The sequence below is a fragment of the Rhinolophus sinicus genome, linkage group LG03 (genome assembly GCF_036562045.2).
Source record: "Rhinolophus sinicus isolate RSC01 linkage group LG03, ASM3656204v1, whole genome shotgun sequence".
Lineage (NCBI taxonomy): Eukaryota > Metazoa > Chordata > Mammalia > Chiroptera > Rhinolophidae > Rhinolophus > Rhinolophus sinicus.
In genome coordinates, this window is record NC_133753.1 from 147,799,230 (window position 1) to 147,816,069 (window position 16,840).

General features: G+C 33.9%; 1 protein-coding gene across 1 annotated transcript in view; it reads right to left on the minus strand.

Annotated features, from left to right (window-relative positions):
• MSH3 (mutS homolog 3) overlaps positions 1-16,840 on the minus strand; it is a 143,459-nt gene that overhangs the window by 47,114 nt on the left and 79,505 nt on the right. The window contains exons 16-18 of the mRNA XM_074328782.1: positions 15,673-15,737; positions 13,084-13,200; positions 7,695-7,802 (exon numbers count right to left, since the gene is read on the minus strand). Of these exons, the coding sequence (XP_074184883.1) occupies positions 7,695-7,802; positions 13,084-13,200; positions 15,673-15,737 (290 nt within the window). The remainder of the gene's footprint in view (positions 1-7,694; positions 7,803-13,083; positions 13,201-15,672; positions 15,738-16,840) is intronic.

Genomic DNA, 16,840 nt, shown 5'->3' on the forward strand with positions numbered 1-16,840 from the left:
TTTTTTTCATATATCTGTTGGCCATTTGTTTGTTTTCTTGGGAGATGTGTCTGTTCAGGTTTTCTGCCCATTTTTTAATTGAGTTGTTTGATTTTTATTGTTGTTGAGTTGTACTAGTTCTTTATGCATTTTGGATATTAGCCCCTTATCAAAGGTGTTGTTTGCAAATATCTTCTCCCATTCGGGTGGTTGCCTCTTTGTTTTGTTTATAGTTTCTTTTGCTGTGCAGAAGCTTTTTAGTTTGATATAGTCCCATTCATTTACTTTAGCTTTTACTTCCCTTGCCTTTGAAGTCAAATTCATAAAATCCTCTTTGAACTCAAGGTCCATATGTTTAGTACCTACACTTTGTTCTATGCAACTTACTGTTTCAGGTCTTATGTTTAGGTCTTTGATCCATTTTGAGTTAATTTTGGTATATGGTGACAGATAGTAGTCTAGTTTCATTCTTTTGCATGTGGGTTTCCAATTTTCCTAGCACCATTTATTGAAGAGGCTTTCTTTACTCCATTGTATGTTTTTGGCTCCTTTGTCGAAAATTGTCTGCCCATACATATATGGGTTTATTTCTTAGGTTCTCAATTCTATTCCATTGGTCGGTGTGTATGTTTTTCTGCCATTACCACGCTGTTTAGATTATTATCACTTTGTGATATAAACTGAAGTCAGATAACTCCAGCATTGTCCTTTTTTCTTAGGATTACGTTGACCATTTGGGGTCTTTACTGATTGCATACAACTCCGATGATTTTTTTTTCCTATTTCTTGAAAAAAATGCCATTGGGATTTTGATAGGGATTGAATTAAATCTGTATATTGCTTTGGGTAATATGGCCATTTTGCCTATATTGATTCTTGTAATCCATGAACACAGAATATCTTTCCATTTCTTTGTGTCTTCTTCAATTTCTTTTAATAATGTCTTATGGTATTCAACACATAGGTCCTTCACATGCTTTGTAAAGTTTATTCCAAGGTATTGTATTCTTTTGGTTGCAACAGCAAAAGGAATTGCTTTTTTTATTTCTTTTTCTAAAATTTCATTGTCAGTATAGGAACGCAATGGAATTTTGTACCTTGATTTTGTATCCTGCAACTTTATTGATTTGTTAATTGTTTCTAATAGTTTTTTGGTGGAGTCTTTAGGGTTTTCAATATAAAGAATCATTATCTGCAAAAAGTGACAATTTAACTTCTTCATTCCCAATCTGGATGCCTTTTATTTATTTCTCTTTTGCCTAACTGCTCTGGCTAGGACTTCCAATACTATGTTGAATAACAGTGATGACGGGGGGGCAAGGGGTTAGGGGGGTGCTCTGTCTTATTCCTGATCTTAATAATCTTAGAGGAAAAAATTTCAGTTTTTCACCATTAAGTATATTAGCTAAGGGTTTGTCATATATGGCCTTTATTATGTTGAGATACTTTCCTTCTATTCCCATTTTATTAAGTGTTTTAATCATAAATGGATATAGTACCTTGTGAAATGATTTTTCTGCATCTATTGATATGATCATATAATTTTTATTCTTTATTTTGTTTATGTGGTGTATCACACTGATCGATTTAAAAAACATCTTTCTATGGTCTTTGGTATCTTTTGGGACATTGATACAAAAAACTTTTTTTGCTTTGCTGGTCTTGTTTTGTAAACTTTAATATTTCTATTTTTACCTATAACTTTAGTTATCAGATCTTCAGCATTGTTTGAAAGCTGATACATGGAATATTAGCTGTTCTCTATTGTTGAATATTTAAACTGTTTAGACCTTCACTGTTATAAACAATGCTTCAATGAACAACTCTACACATGTGTCCATATGCATATGTCCAAGTGTTTCTCTAAGCCAGAGGAAATTTCCAAAGTGGAATTTCTAAGTCATAGGGTATGCATAATTTTTATTTTAATACATAAGAGTAGCTATATCAATTTTCCTTCCCACCAGCAGTATATGAAAGTTGACTTTTTTTCATCTCTTCACCTAAAGTTGGTATTATCAATCTTTCTAATTTTTAATAATATGGTGGATGAATTGTGTCATCTCATTGTTTTAATTTGCCGTCATTCATTACTAAGATTAAACACCTTTTCATCAATTTCTTGGCCGTTTGTTGGTCTTTTTCCCTATAATATCTTAACAATGACCTCCTCTAGTTCGCTGACTCAGAACTTTCACATATAAGCACATTTCTGAACTTATAACATCAAGAAATGCTACTTTCCTACATACTTAAATTCTTCTTCTTATATATATCTTGTTAATAAAACCCCAAGAATGTATACTCACATTTCTCAAAGAAAGTGACTGAAGTATCTTCTGAGTAAACAATTTAAAACCATACTTTGGAAAGACACATTTATAATCACAGGAAAAAGACAGTTTTTAAATTTTAGAATATAATTCTAAATATAGACTTTTTAATCTAGATGGGTTATGAACTTGCTATAAAAAAAATGAAATCATCTATAAGTGATACCAGTTATAAAATAAAATCCTCAGTGCTCTGTCATGTGGAATCAATACCCTATTTCCCCAAAAATAAGACCTAGCTGGACCGTGAGCTCTAATGTGTATTTTGGAGCAAAAATTAATATAAGACCCGGTCTTATTTTAATATAAGACTGGGTATAATATTATATAATATAATAACATAATATAATAATATAATACCGGGTATAATATAATACCGGGTCTTATATAAGACCGAGTATAATATAATATAATATAATATAATATAATATAATATAATATAATATAATATACTATACTATACTATACTATACTATACTATACTATACTATACTATAATACCGGGTCTTATATTAATTTTTGCTCCAAAAGACACATTAGAGCTGATGGTCCGGCTAGGTCTTATTTTCTGGGAAACACAGTATATCATATTCATGACATTGATATGATTTCCCAGGAAGGTTTTCACTGCAAAATAAAATTTTGAGTGATTTGTTCTGCTCTAAAATCTACACTGACTTACTCTGCTGCTATCAAAATTATATAATGGCAAAACACTTCCTGGTTGAGTAAGAAGCAAATGATAATTCGCAGAGCTGAGATTATCATCTAGGATAGGATAATTGTAGCAAAAAAGATACGAAACTTATGCTGATGAAATCTTATGGCATTGAAGAAGAACTAAGGAAATCTGGGTGCTGCCTGGAAAGAATGAAACATCGAATTTAAACAAGTTTATTTGTTTTATTTTTTATTGGTAAAATTGCATCTTTCTCTTTTAACTGCCCCAGAGAAACAGAATATGATTTATATTAGTAAAACATATAATATCGAGCATATAAGTTGAATAGAAAGACCTAGAATAAAAACTTTTACCTAAAATGGATAAAATATCTATAGCATTTAGAAAAAAAAGACTGCAATTATGAAGCCAAATAATCAATTTGAACTAACTACAATAGCTCAAATGTACTAAATCTTTAAACAAGCTGAAAATCTATGGGAAAAAAGGAAACTTCAGATACTTAAATACTAGCTTAAAAATGCATTTTAGGCGAAAGTTTCCTATTTCATGGCTATTTACACTCAATTTTATGGCTGCTAAAAAAAAAGATCAATTACATTACTTAAAGGCTATGACATGATTACTCATTTGTTTTTTCAGGTGGATTTTTCTAAACATATGATATCCAATTTACCTTACCATGTGAAATAGTTCCTGAAATTATCTGATAGAATAGGTGATTTGGAACAATCCTATTTTTAGTATATGTGCTGCCGAAGCGAGCACGATTTAGAACAATCCTACTGGGGACAAATAAAAAGTTGGATAAAGTATAGAAAACAGCTACTTGAAGGCACCTGGTAACTAACAAGACACCAAGGAATTACCAGGCCTGGACCTGGGGTAGGACAGAGGCCCGGGAAGGGCATTTGCTGATTTCTGAGGGAGTAGCTTTGGCTGAGCACTATGTACAGCTTTGCTCTGGATTGAGCCACCAAGGGGCTGCACACTAGGCATACAAGTGTATCTGAGGTAAGAACTGCAGCCATTGAATCTTTGAATTGTTTCAAATCTAAATATGGATTAGTGATGCCAGATTGTTATAAATGTCTTGAGGTGCCTGATAAAAGCAAATGTGATTCTTTCAGAAGAAATATAACATCCAATTATTTCTATAAATTATTTTGCAAATACAATGCTTGTAAGATAATCAAAACAACCAGGCATTCAAGGAGATACATGAATGAAAAAGAGCAGAAACAACAGACACTAGAAAAAGACTCAGAAGGACTCCAGATATTTGAATTATCAGATAACAGATTTTAAAATAACTATGCTTATCGTGTTCTGAGAGACAAATAAGATTGAGTATTAACAACTAAAAATGATTTTTTAAAAACAATAAATTATTAGGGGTATGAAAGATACTAACAACCCTTAAGTTCAGATATTTTTATTAAAAACAAAGAATTTTTTCCATACTTGATTTTTTTCTGATGTTTGAATAATTAAACACCTTTGAAAAATAATAGCTACTAAGTGCTTACTAAATGCTTATCATTTGCCTGGTCCTGCTTAGAAGTTTTATATATCTTTATCTCATTTCATCTGTACAATATCTCTGAGAGACAGCTATTATTTTGTCAATGCAGAAACTGAGAATCAGAGATGTTAAGTAATTTGCTTAACATCAGCTATTAAAAAAAAAAAAAACAAGCTACCATTCAAAAACCCATGCTTGTCTGATCCAAAGTGTACATTCTGAATGACATGCCTAAAAGAGAGATTCAAATTTTACTTATGCAAATCAAGGGGTCACTTGACACACACACACACACAGGAAGATGCCTAAACAAGGAAAAGCATCAAACTGAAAAAATCTGGGACCAAACTTGCATACAGTAGATACTCTAAAACTGCTTGTTAATTTTCTGATGGGTATAGGAATTAATCACATAGTTTTACAGTGAGGTAATAAGGAATACTGTTTTACTCCTCAGATGGGAGTTTTTGCCAAAACTACATCTGAATAAAGAATTTCTACAACCTTAAGATTTATCCCATTTACTAATTCATAACTTTTCTTCTTACAACTTTATATATGGGTACCTAACACTTAAATAAGAGTACACAGCTAGTTAGTGACAGAGGGTGGGCTAGAAGCAGTCCTTTTGACAACAAAGCTAGATTCTGATTATTATACCACACTGAAAATTACGTATTATTTTAAATTATACATTATGTGTAATAATATGCATGCTTAGGTGTACATATACGTAGATATACATATACACATATAGATATGAAATTCTCAATTTGGTGTAATGTACCAAACCATATACCCATATACATGTCCTTTTTTCATTATCTACAGCATCATCAGCAGCAAACAGCAGAAGGTCACTTGAAGAAGTGTAAGAAGGGATAAACCAGGTACAAGTATTTTCAATGGGAAGAGCTTTGCCCGAACACACACTAAATGCACAGGCTGTAGCCAATCCTCTGCTTAATTCAGAAACAGAAACTATTAGGAAAAACTTGCTTCACAAACTTGTGCCCCAAGAAAGAATTCCTACTAAGATTGCAATACATAAGGAAGAAATCAAGTCAACTGAAGATAGACTTATTCTTCCAGAACTAGATTCAACTAGAGTAAAAACATAACTCGTGGGGCCGGCCCGGTGGCTCAGGTGGTTGGAGCTCAATGCTCTTAACTCCTAAGGCTGCCGGTTCGATTCCCACATGGGCCAGTGGGCTCTCAACCACAAGGTTGCTGTTTCAACTTCTCGAATCCTGCAAGGGATGGTGGGCTGCGCCCCCTGCAACTAAGATTGAACACGGCACCTTGATCTGAGCTGCCTCCCGGATGGCTCAGTTGGTTGGAGCGTGTCCTCTCAACCACAAGGTTGCCGGTTCGACTCCCGCAAGGGATGGTGGGCTGCACCCCCTGCAACTAGCAACGGCAACTGGACCTGGAGCTGAGCTGCACCCTCCACAACTAAGACTGAAAGGACAACAACTTGAAGCTGAATGCCACCCTCCACAACTAAGATTGAAAGGACAACAGCTTGACTTGGAAAAAAATCCTGGAAGTACACACTGTTCCCCAATAAAGTCCTGTTCCCCTTCCCCAATAAAATCTTTAAAAATAAATAAATGAATTAAAAAAAAAACAACATAACTCGTTTTTATAGATGACTAATAGAATATAATTTCCCCTCATATCCTGCATTCTAAAGTTTCAGCTCTAAAATGCCAACACTTAACTGATTAGGCAAATATGTATGTTGAATCCCTCTGATGTGACAAGAAATTGTACAATAACAAAAATGCAAAGAACCTATTTTAAACAAAACTGTTTTGCCCGGCATTGCAGATACACTCCACGCATAAATGGACAACACAACAAAATGAAACAAAACAGCAAACTGAGTACATTTTAAATCTATAAATAGCGCAGCCAATTCCTTCAACTTTCTTCCCACAAATAAATTCTTTACATTAAATAAACTATTTTATGATATCTACTATGGGTACTATGCTAGGTATAGAGGACACTTAAATGTTAAAAAAGATATTTGGCACAAACTAAAGAGGAAACTAAGATACGAAGGAAGCATGAAGAGTAAAACATATCTATTATAGTAATGAACTCTATGCCACAGCACCGACAGACATTATCTCTTCCATATTTTGTTTTCAGTTCTCGCACTAAGCCAGCAAGTTAAAATATTCTCGTTTCATAGGTATATGAAAAAACTGAGGCTTTGAGCTACAAACTGAATATTTATGTCCCCCCACCCCAAATTCTTATGTTGAAACCTACTGTCTAATGTGATGGTGTTAGGTGGGGCCTTGGAGAGGTGATTATGTCATAAGGGCAGAGCCCTCAGGAAGGGGCTATGCTCTTATAAAAGAGACCCAAAGAGCCCCGTAGGGCAATGCCCACCAGAACTGCAAGAACCACCAGCATGAAATTCCAGCCTGGGGGAGCCGCCAGAGCAAGCCTAAGTAGCAGAGTGCAGCAGAAATGGAGCCGCCACAGAGAACCCGCTCAGGGGTGTGCCCAGGCACAGAGCCACCCTGGGGTAGGGCGGCTTGAAACCCTGGCGGCCCAGGTGTTGCCAAGCAAAGAAATGGGAACAGGACTGCCACCCCAGAGGGTCTGAAAGGCAGGACCCAACCCTCACCAGCACCCCCAATCCCAGTGGGCCTGGAGGGCAGAGAAGTGAGCAAAAAGCCTGGCTCAAGCTTCAGGTTTTGGACAGAAGGAAGAGCAATTGAGAGAAAGAGGGAACAATTTGCCTCAGAATGAACCATACCTTGAGTGTCACTCATATCTGATTTAAATATTTAAATGAGACTTTTATAATTTATAAAGGTAAATATATTATAAAGTGTTCAAGTCAAAACTAACAAATGAAAGGACTGTTCCTTTATAAAAACGACACCCACATAAACTTAAAAATTGAAATATATAATATTCACCTCTGGAGTTATAGTGAACATCTGCATTCACTGTACTTAGTGACAGAGCAAGCAAGAAAGGAATTTAAAATCAAGCTATATGTGTATGAGATTCATCTTTACCAAGAGTCCAACATATTTGAGAAATTTTAGAATTTTATAATAAAAACACTAAAATTGATTGAATAATGTCATCTGATCTAAAGCAATGAAATGGGGGCAGGAGGGGCAGGGAATAAAAAATGTATTACCGGCAGTAATCTCCTTGCTTGGCAACTTTGGCCAGGGAGAAAATGCAGTCAACAGTTGCCAGGTGATGTACCGCTTTACACAAAGAGTGATAGTGTCCACCAAAATTCCTACAGAAGCAACAACAAAAAACAAAAGGTGAGCAAAAGGATTTCTTAGATTTATAAAAGCTATACAGTAATGAGCACTTTAGTAGCAAGATAAGCTAAAACAAAATAACTGGGCATATCTAGCAGTTAAGAAGGGAAATTACACTGAACTACTTTTCTGTTTGATATAACTTGATTATTGGAGCTTCTTTCTGTTTCATTTGGATAAAATTATACATATTTCAAACAGCTTCTAGACAAAGATGTCTATTATTAATACCATATTGCACATTTCATCTGATCATGACATTTCAACTTAGGTACAATTAACACTAATGTAGTGATCATTTTCATTAGCTTCAATAATATCATGAACCACCCAGGTTCTGTCCGAGCTTCTCCTTCATAGCATCACCCCAATTTCATCATCTTCACACTGAACTGTAAGACTCCCCCTGGTCGAGTCCTCTGATTTACCTATCGTTCCAGCCCTAACATCCAGCCCATAATCTTGCCATAGCTGTTGTAATCAATTTTGTAGAAAAGTATTTTTTTCAGGGATCTGCAGTTATCTTATTAATAGTGCATATAGAAATTAACTTTTAGATTTGTTTTTAAAAGATAATGGTCATTGCCTCAAACCTTTAATTAAATAGCTGATGGTCTAGAAGCTTAAGGGTCATTATTAAAAGTTATTCAGAAAAAATATAGCAATGTATGCAGCTGTCTTCTCTCTCACTCTCTCTCTCTCTCAGTTTCAATTATCCCATGTTCTCATGGCACAGGTATACCCACCCCTAGATCCTTTTAAAGAAGATCTCCTCAAAGAGAGAAAAAGTATTATGCTGAATGTTTCTCTTAAAATAGATATCTATTATACTGTGGGTTTCAGAAACTGAGATGTAGTCTCCTTGCTTCTTAAAAACAATGGTTTAAGACTGCTTTCTAGTTTGAGAAGGATATTCAGGTTAAGCTATTATGTGACCAGTTATTCCTAGGTTTTCACTATATTGATTTGTTTAGAATCTGTAATTTCTGATTTTTCTAGTAATATCAGAATAAGATATTCTACATACATGACTTCTTTAGCTACTAAAAACATTTTAAGTATGCAACTTTATTTTTTAACTATTTGTAAATTTAAAAAAATATTTACAGTATATTTTATACTTCTTTGCCTGAGTAGATAGAGCATAACGAATATAATTTACCTATTTCCCCCTGAATTAAAATCATCATAACAAATTCCACTAACATTAAGCCTGTGCAAAATCCCAAATACAAAGGAAACTGGGCCCTGGAATCAGACCAGCAGCACTCAGTTGCCACCTTCAAAAAGTCTCTTAGCTTTGAAGATGCCATATGCTGGATGGACCTAACACTCCTGAGTGGCTGCCCAGTGATTACACCTTGTCCTTCCTGGTCTGTGAGATCTGACCACTCACTCACCCCCTCGGACTGTGGCCTATTCTGTCACTGTTCTAATTACTGACCCATCTGGTCTTCCTATCCTGGCACTATCTCTTTTGCCAGAGAGCAGCCACATGTGATCTTTTTTTTCTTGCCTCTCTGGATATTAGTGTCAATGTACCTTCGACACTAAGAAGTCAGTTTTTCCTTCCTCTCACTCCCTCCATCTCAGGTCCTGTCGTCACAATCCCTAATTCGCTATTACCCAGCAGCCTTAGGATGAGGGTAACTATTCCTGATGACCTTCTAAATTTCCAGGATTGATTGAGGGACACAGTGCTCAGTGGGTACCATTTCAGTTTTTAAAAAGGCAAGGAGGGATAAGGTAATTATTTTGATATGGACAAGAATGTTCTTTCTCACATCAGTAATATTAATAAGACATGAATAAAATGAAAAACGATCATAAACCTTAAACATCATCGTAACTCTTACGAAGCCTTGTTTGATTTCTTTGTCTTTATCCATTGGCTATACTTTGCCAAATTTCACAGCGATTATTCATACTTAGAAAAATGACAAGCTGAAAAATGAGCAATTCAGATAACAACCTGATAGACTGGATTTATGTCATAACAACATGCAACTTTATCACTAAGCCACCAGCCAACTTAAGGATGAAGCCAAAGCACTATAATTTAATCTCTGGTTAAAAGATACTGCTGGATCCTTGGGAAACAGATTAAGACACTTGAGTTCTAAAGCTGTTATGACAGTTTACCATCAGATGTTTCTCAATGATATCTGAAGTTACTAAAAATGGAAAATATTTTATTTTTTATTTGCAAATATATTTCTAAAGTATGTGAACTACTGAATAAGAGATATTGTAATTCAATTTTTAAACAACTTGTAATTGAGAAGACTATTCAATATCCACAGCCCATCTTCTAGAACACAAAAGAAGAAAAACATTTTTTGAGAGAGGGTTCCATTCACAAAAGTTTCTTACAACCTTGATTTCTTGCAATATTTTGATCAAATATCATATGACTAATGCACAACAGTTAGTATCTCAGTAAGAGACAAATACACTTGTATAGCTGGTATTCAATCCTCTGATGTCAGGTTCATTGAGGTTAATAATTTTTTAAATAACATCATATTCACACCATCTGGCACCTCAATTAATAATGTGCATAACAATTGATGCTGTTCTCAAGTGGGAGCTCTAGCTGCAAATGCAACTAAAGCTCGGCCAGTATTCTCTTTTTAGATAAAAACTAATATATTTTTCTTATTTTGAAAGTCATATATGTATATTACAGAAACCTCTGAAAATACATACTTGCAAATTAAATTAAAATCTCCAGTTACCTTACCATCCAGAAATATCAACTAATATTTGAGACTGTATATATATATATATATATATATATATATATGTATCAACTGTATATCTATATATATATACATAGATAGATAGATAGATAGATAGATAGATAGATAGATAGATAGATAGATAGACATTTCTCCAAAGAAGATATACAAATGGCCAATAAGCATGTTAATGAGAAAATAAGCATATATATTTGATTTTTAAAAATATAAAGGTTTGTATGCTGTGCATGTGTGTGAATTACACATACAGAATTATACATTTTAATACTGTTTTTTAAAATTATATATTTTAATCCTTTCATTTAGCAATATATGAGTATCATATTCTTCTTTTATATTTAATGTTGGCTCACTCTTATCTTAGCAGCTCTCAACTACATCAGATGGGTGGAATGATAAAAGCAGAATTCTTCTGGACTAATCTGGCAGAAGGGCTCAGGCAGAGGGTTGGTATAGTAAGAAAGGTATAAGGTAATGGTGGGGTGCTAGGCGAGAACAGAAAAAGAAGGGACAAATCAATGAGATATTTCAAAAGGAAAAAAGACAAGTAGAAATTTGATAACAGATAAAAGGACAAAAAAAGAAGAAAGAATCAAGGATAATGCCCAAGTTTCTAGCCTGGGAGACCTGAATTTTCTTTAGTCTAGAATAACGACAAGGAGAACAACCCAGATTTGTAAAATCATGTGCACTATGAATAGAATGAATATGAATTACCTCACCAAATCCCAGGACCCTAGAATATGGCCCTGGGAGCTTGAGAGGAGTAATTTTAGTCCACTTTTCATGTTCTCAGTGCTATTACTAAGGGAAAAAGCCAGGAGAACTGAGATTCAAGTGTCCAGAAAACCCCTTAAAATGGGAAATTGAAAGTAAATTGGAAAAGGAATCGAATAGACCAAATTTCCATCCTTGCCAAGACTCTGAGTCAAGATAACGCAAAAGACTCAGGATAAGTAAATTGGAATCTCTTCCTGATCCTCTAATTCGAGATTCCTCTGGGCAAAAAGAGATGATACCAACCTTTTAAAAACTGTCACATATCTATTTTGTTCTTTTTTTTTTTTTGCTTTTTCACTTGTCAGATTGGTTACTTCAAATGGAATAAAACTCCATGAAGGACCTCACTGAATATTACTATTTACGTTTTTAAAGAGAAAGACTAAGAGAGAGGTTTCTGTTTAGAGCGATGCCTGTAGATTCATCGTGGGCAGGCTTAACGGCCTGATGGCAAAAAGGATACACACCCTACCGCCAGACACCCTGGTTCCAATCCTTAACCTTATGAGCAACTTCCTATTTCTGCATCTCACTTTATTCATTTATATATTGGAGATGATAATGATACTTAACTCACAGGGTCCTTGTGAGGAGTAAGGAGGCAGTATAAAGTGCTTAGATGAGTGGGGGTCTGGAGCCAGTGTCTACAAACTCATGAAAGACAATTGTGCACCTCTCCCCAACTCCTGTCCAATGGCAGCTTAAAAATCAGTCAAGGTAGGAGTATTTACACTACAGAAATCAGCAAACACCACAAACACCACTGCTGTTCCAGAGAGCGGCTGTTAACCATTTACCAGCACATACTGACTTAAACTTGTAATATGAACACATGACTATTAATAAATCCAGAATATGAGAAATTCTATAAGACAGCAGCAAGTACTCTTCAAAAAAATATCTCGAATTATAAAAAGCAAAAAGGTGGGGGATTATTCTAAATTCAAATAGACTAAAGAGACATAATAACCAAGTACAATGTGTAAAAGTTGATTAGATCTTTCATTTAAAAATTTGAGGGAGGAAATTGAGAAATTTCAATATATTCTTAAATTAATATTAATTTTTCTTAGGTGTAATAATGTGTTAAGATTATATAGCAGAATATATTTATTTTTAGAAGATATGTGCCTAAGTATTTAGGGGTAAAGTGTTATGATGTGTAAAACTTACTTCCAATGTTTCAGGGGGAAAAAAGTATGAAACAGATATAAAACAAACATGGCAAAATATTAATACTTGAAAAATCTAGGTGAAGGGTACATAGATGTTCATTTCAATTTCCTCATACATTTAAATTTTTTCAAAATAAAAAGTTAGATGGAAAATATATAGGACATAAAAAAATTTTAATTAAATGGAGATAATAAAAACAAAACAACTAGCCCATACTTTGTCCACCTCTCAAAATGTTAAGCCTTTATATAAGAAAAGTAAACCAAGTCCACGGTGAAATTTCAAAAGGTGACTCTACTAAATATCCTTAGCAACAAAATGTTAGTATAGTAACAATAAGTATATTTGGTCTCTCACCAAAGACTAAGATGAGTTTACATTTGAACGGATTAAAAATAAAATCAGAGGACACATGTACTCAACTATTTTATGGCAGGTCACAAGCAGTAATCTTTACTTTTCTTTTTGATGGAAAGATTTTCCGGTCTATTTCTCATAGCAAAAAGTCAGATTATATTTTACTTTTTAAACTCACTCTAGAAAATGAAGCCATTCAGCGTTGCAGTCAAGGACTAGCTGCTCCCGGAGCTGATTCAGATGTCTGTAATTTTCTACAATAAAAGGAGAATGAAAGCGGCTCACAGCTTTTGTGCTAGAAGAGGGGGAAAAACATAAATAGGAAATCAAGGTTACTAAGAAATCAGCGATGCCATCACTTCAGAAAATTAAAGTAGTTATTTATTATTCTCTGATGAACCTTGAAAGTAAATAGCTGTAAATAAAGAACATGCTTTACTTGTGGCCCTGAACTCTATCGATTCCAAAGATCTTCGTTGTAAATAGAGTACTTGGAGTTCACAGGACTTTGTTCAGGAAGCTTTTAAAATGTATTTCAAATTATATCCATATGGCAAAGTCAAAGTTTAGACTTTTCATTTCATGAGCAGAAAGCTTTTCTCTTTAAATTACACCAAATGAAAATGCTTGCTTTTTATAAAAAGATCAGAAGCAAATATGGTAAAATAAGTCCTGACAAAGCTGCGAGGTGGATACATTGCTGACGGTCATATTACTCTTTCCATGTTATACTTTTTCTGTAGGATTGAAGCATTTTAGTGAAAAAAAGAAATTTATAAAGCATTACGAAGAATAGCAATGCATTCATTCAGGAGGCAAAGAGAAGTTCCCATCACGACCCTGGACAGGAAGAAACACCAAATGCTCCTCCTCTGGGCTTGCATATAATCTCTGCTGCGTCTCAAGAAGCTGCAGAGCAGCCTGGGGGAGGCCACAGGGCCCCCAGTCAGAGAACCTGGGCCAAGACTCCAACTCAGCCACTTACCTGATAGCTACGTGACTTTGAGGAAATATAACTGATCTCTAAACATCACTTTCCTCATCTATAAAATGGGAATACTAATAATACCTACCTCATAGGTACTGCTGAGAGGATCAAATAGATAGTGCTTAACAGAGTACCTCTGTCATTAGCACTCAGTGTTAGGAGCTGTCCTGTGGTGGTTGTGGTGCTTGTTACTAATGTAAATGTTATTACTATGATGAGACCTTAAAGAAGCAAAGGCCAGGGGAGAGCTAGGCAGGTGATAACAGAGTGTACTCTGACCTCTGTCGGCACCCCAATCCTGTAATACACTGTCACAATTATCTTTAATTTGCCAAGTGACTGGACTAGGGGTAGGCCTTTCACATTCAAAATATAACGCATGATATGCTAAGCTATTCCTGTCAGGACTCCGATGGCCAAACAACAAATAAAAAATTACAATTTATTTATTTATTCATTCAATTTACATCACAGAATGTTCAAAAGATGCTGGCACTGATTTCTGCCATGCTTATTGCTTTTAAATTATGTCATCCATTAGGTTGGTGCAAAAGTAACTGTGGTTTAAAAGGCTAAATTGCAAAAACCGCAATTCCTTTTGCACCAACCTAATAGATTTCTATGCAAACATATTTATAATAGCTTTCTCTTCTAACAAAACTCATTTAGTGAGACATTTCAATTATTGCCCTAGATAGACTAACATGCATTTCAGTAATTTCTCTTCATAAAGCATATTTCCATTCATTAGCTACAGTATAGGACAAAAGTAAATAAATGGGAAAAAATGCCTGCAAAAAGAAAAAAAAACATCTCCTAAAATTAACAATACTCAAATCTCTATTAGACCTTTCGGTAACAGAAAAACAAAAAAAAAGAGGATATTTAGAGCTAAAGATTGGGTATGATTGTGTCCTCAGCGTCCTTTGATAGTGGCAATGGATAACAGTTTTCTTTTTTAATTAAAATTATAAATTAATCACCATTTATACATCATGTCAATATTTGTTTCCATCCTTAACAGAGTTCTTCCATACCATCACCAGCTACTAGTACCTCTTCTCCTAAGGCAAATGTAACATTTTCATCTCAAATTCATGCAAACATATTAATAGCAGTAGTAATAAATATTCCACAAAGGATACTACTCACAGGAGGATACATTTCTCTAATATCACTTCTTTAAATGAGTCCCCTCTTAGGGATTAATGCCTAACCAAGGAAGAAAAGCAGAGTCCCTATGTGGTTCTCTAATTTTGTTTCTGACTAATTTATTTTCATCAATTCATGATATAACTCACAAAAAAGAAGATGTAATGAGCTAGTATAACTATGTGCATAGAAAGCATTATGAATAAAGAAATGCAGAGCTCAGTGAAGTAGAAAATGAAATTTCAGCTTCTTAAAAGAAATGTCAGGTATAGCATTCATCAAGAAGTTCAAGCAACCAAATTAATCTTATAATTAAAGGTTCCTCAGCTTTTTTTCTTTCATGTGTCTAAAGTGTATTCTGAGGATAAGAATAAAACAGCAATTTACAAAACAAGGAAACAAATGTTTACATATAAGACACCTTGTGGAAAAAATGTTTTTAAATCAATGATAAGAGAGTTAAAAATGATTTTTTCTTTAGTTAAAATTTCCATTTAAAAAATGAAAAATGAAGGGAAAGAACTGCTTTTTATGTCAAGGATGTGGTTATTACCAATCAGTAGCATACAGATATACAGATGTCATTATAATTCATGTTAACTTAAGAAAATGTATTTTTAAACCTACCTTCCAACCTTAATCCAATCAGTTGGTATACAAGATACAGCAGAGTTCTTTATTTCAATCATAAACTAAAATAAATATAAATAAAAGTTAGATATTTAAACAATTAACCGTATTTTTGAACCTTCCTCAAAATTGTACTAAATATTAATTATAAATAGTAAATCTTATTCTAAACATTCAAAATAAATCCAGTATTATTCTTGGGAGAGTTTAGTATGTCCATACAATGAAATATTATTAATTAGGGCTCCAATACTTGGGCTAAAGTACAATTGATTTTGAGCAAAAAGTTTGTAATAAAGATATAACTTGGCACTTTAATGTTTATAACATTGGTTTACACGTACTACAAATGGTGATTTTTTTCATTAATGACCTATTTCATTTATTAGTACCCATTTATCATAAGAATTCTATTACTTAGTAATAAGACTGAATTTCTAAGTACATAAAATTTTTAAATGTTCAATTATTAGATGTTATACAAGTGTGAGATATGGTCCCTGCCTTTTCTGAACAGAAGAGGGTTTATTATAGTAGTTTTTATACAAGGAACCTATGTCCTCTAAAAGTATCTTCATAAAAAAAGTACTGACTTCCCCAACTATTAGGGGAGGAAGGTATTTCTTCTCGAGTGTTTTCTTTAAGTTTTCACTTCTTTGAACATTATAGATCCAACTGTGCTCTACAAGACAGCTTTTCTGAAATCAGCCAGGAAGTAAGTGAAATCAAGTTCTTCTCTCACACCTTTCATTTTTAGCATTTGTTATATATCATCTCTTCCTCCTGCTCACACTCCTGTATTACTGCCATGAAATTCAATGTTTTATTTAAATAAATAAACTTATTTTGTACAAGATGAAACCTCTGTGGCTGCTACTAATTTTGAGATGGCTATGGGAGCTTTTTCAATTTTATCAGTTTTGTAACATTTCAGATATTTATATTATTAATAGTGCCAGCTTGGCTCATGTTACTTTTTTATTAATAGTAACACTATAACTTTTACATTAATTATAATAGGAACTGATAGTTAATTTTAACAATTTTCATTCTTAGCAGCAATTTTGGAACTAATGATGTCCTCTTGTATAGATAAGAATTAACAATTTCAAATCTGCCACACCAGTTAAACAGTTAAGAGTAAAGGCTCTAAAAAAGGCCCCTC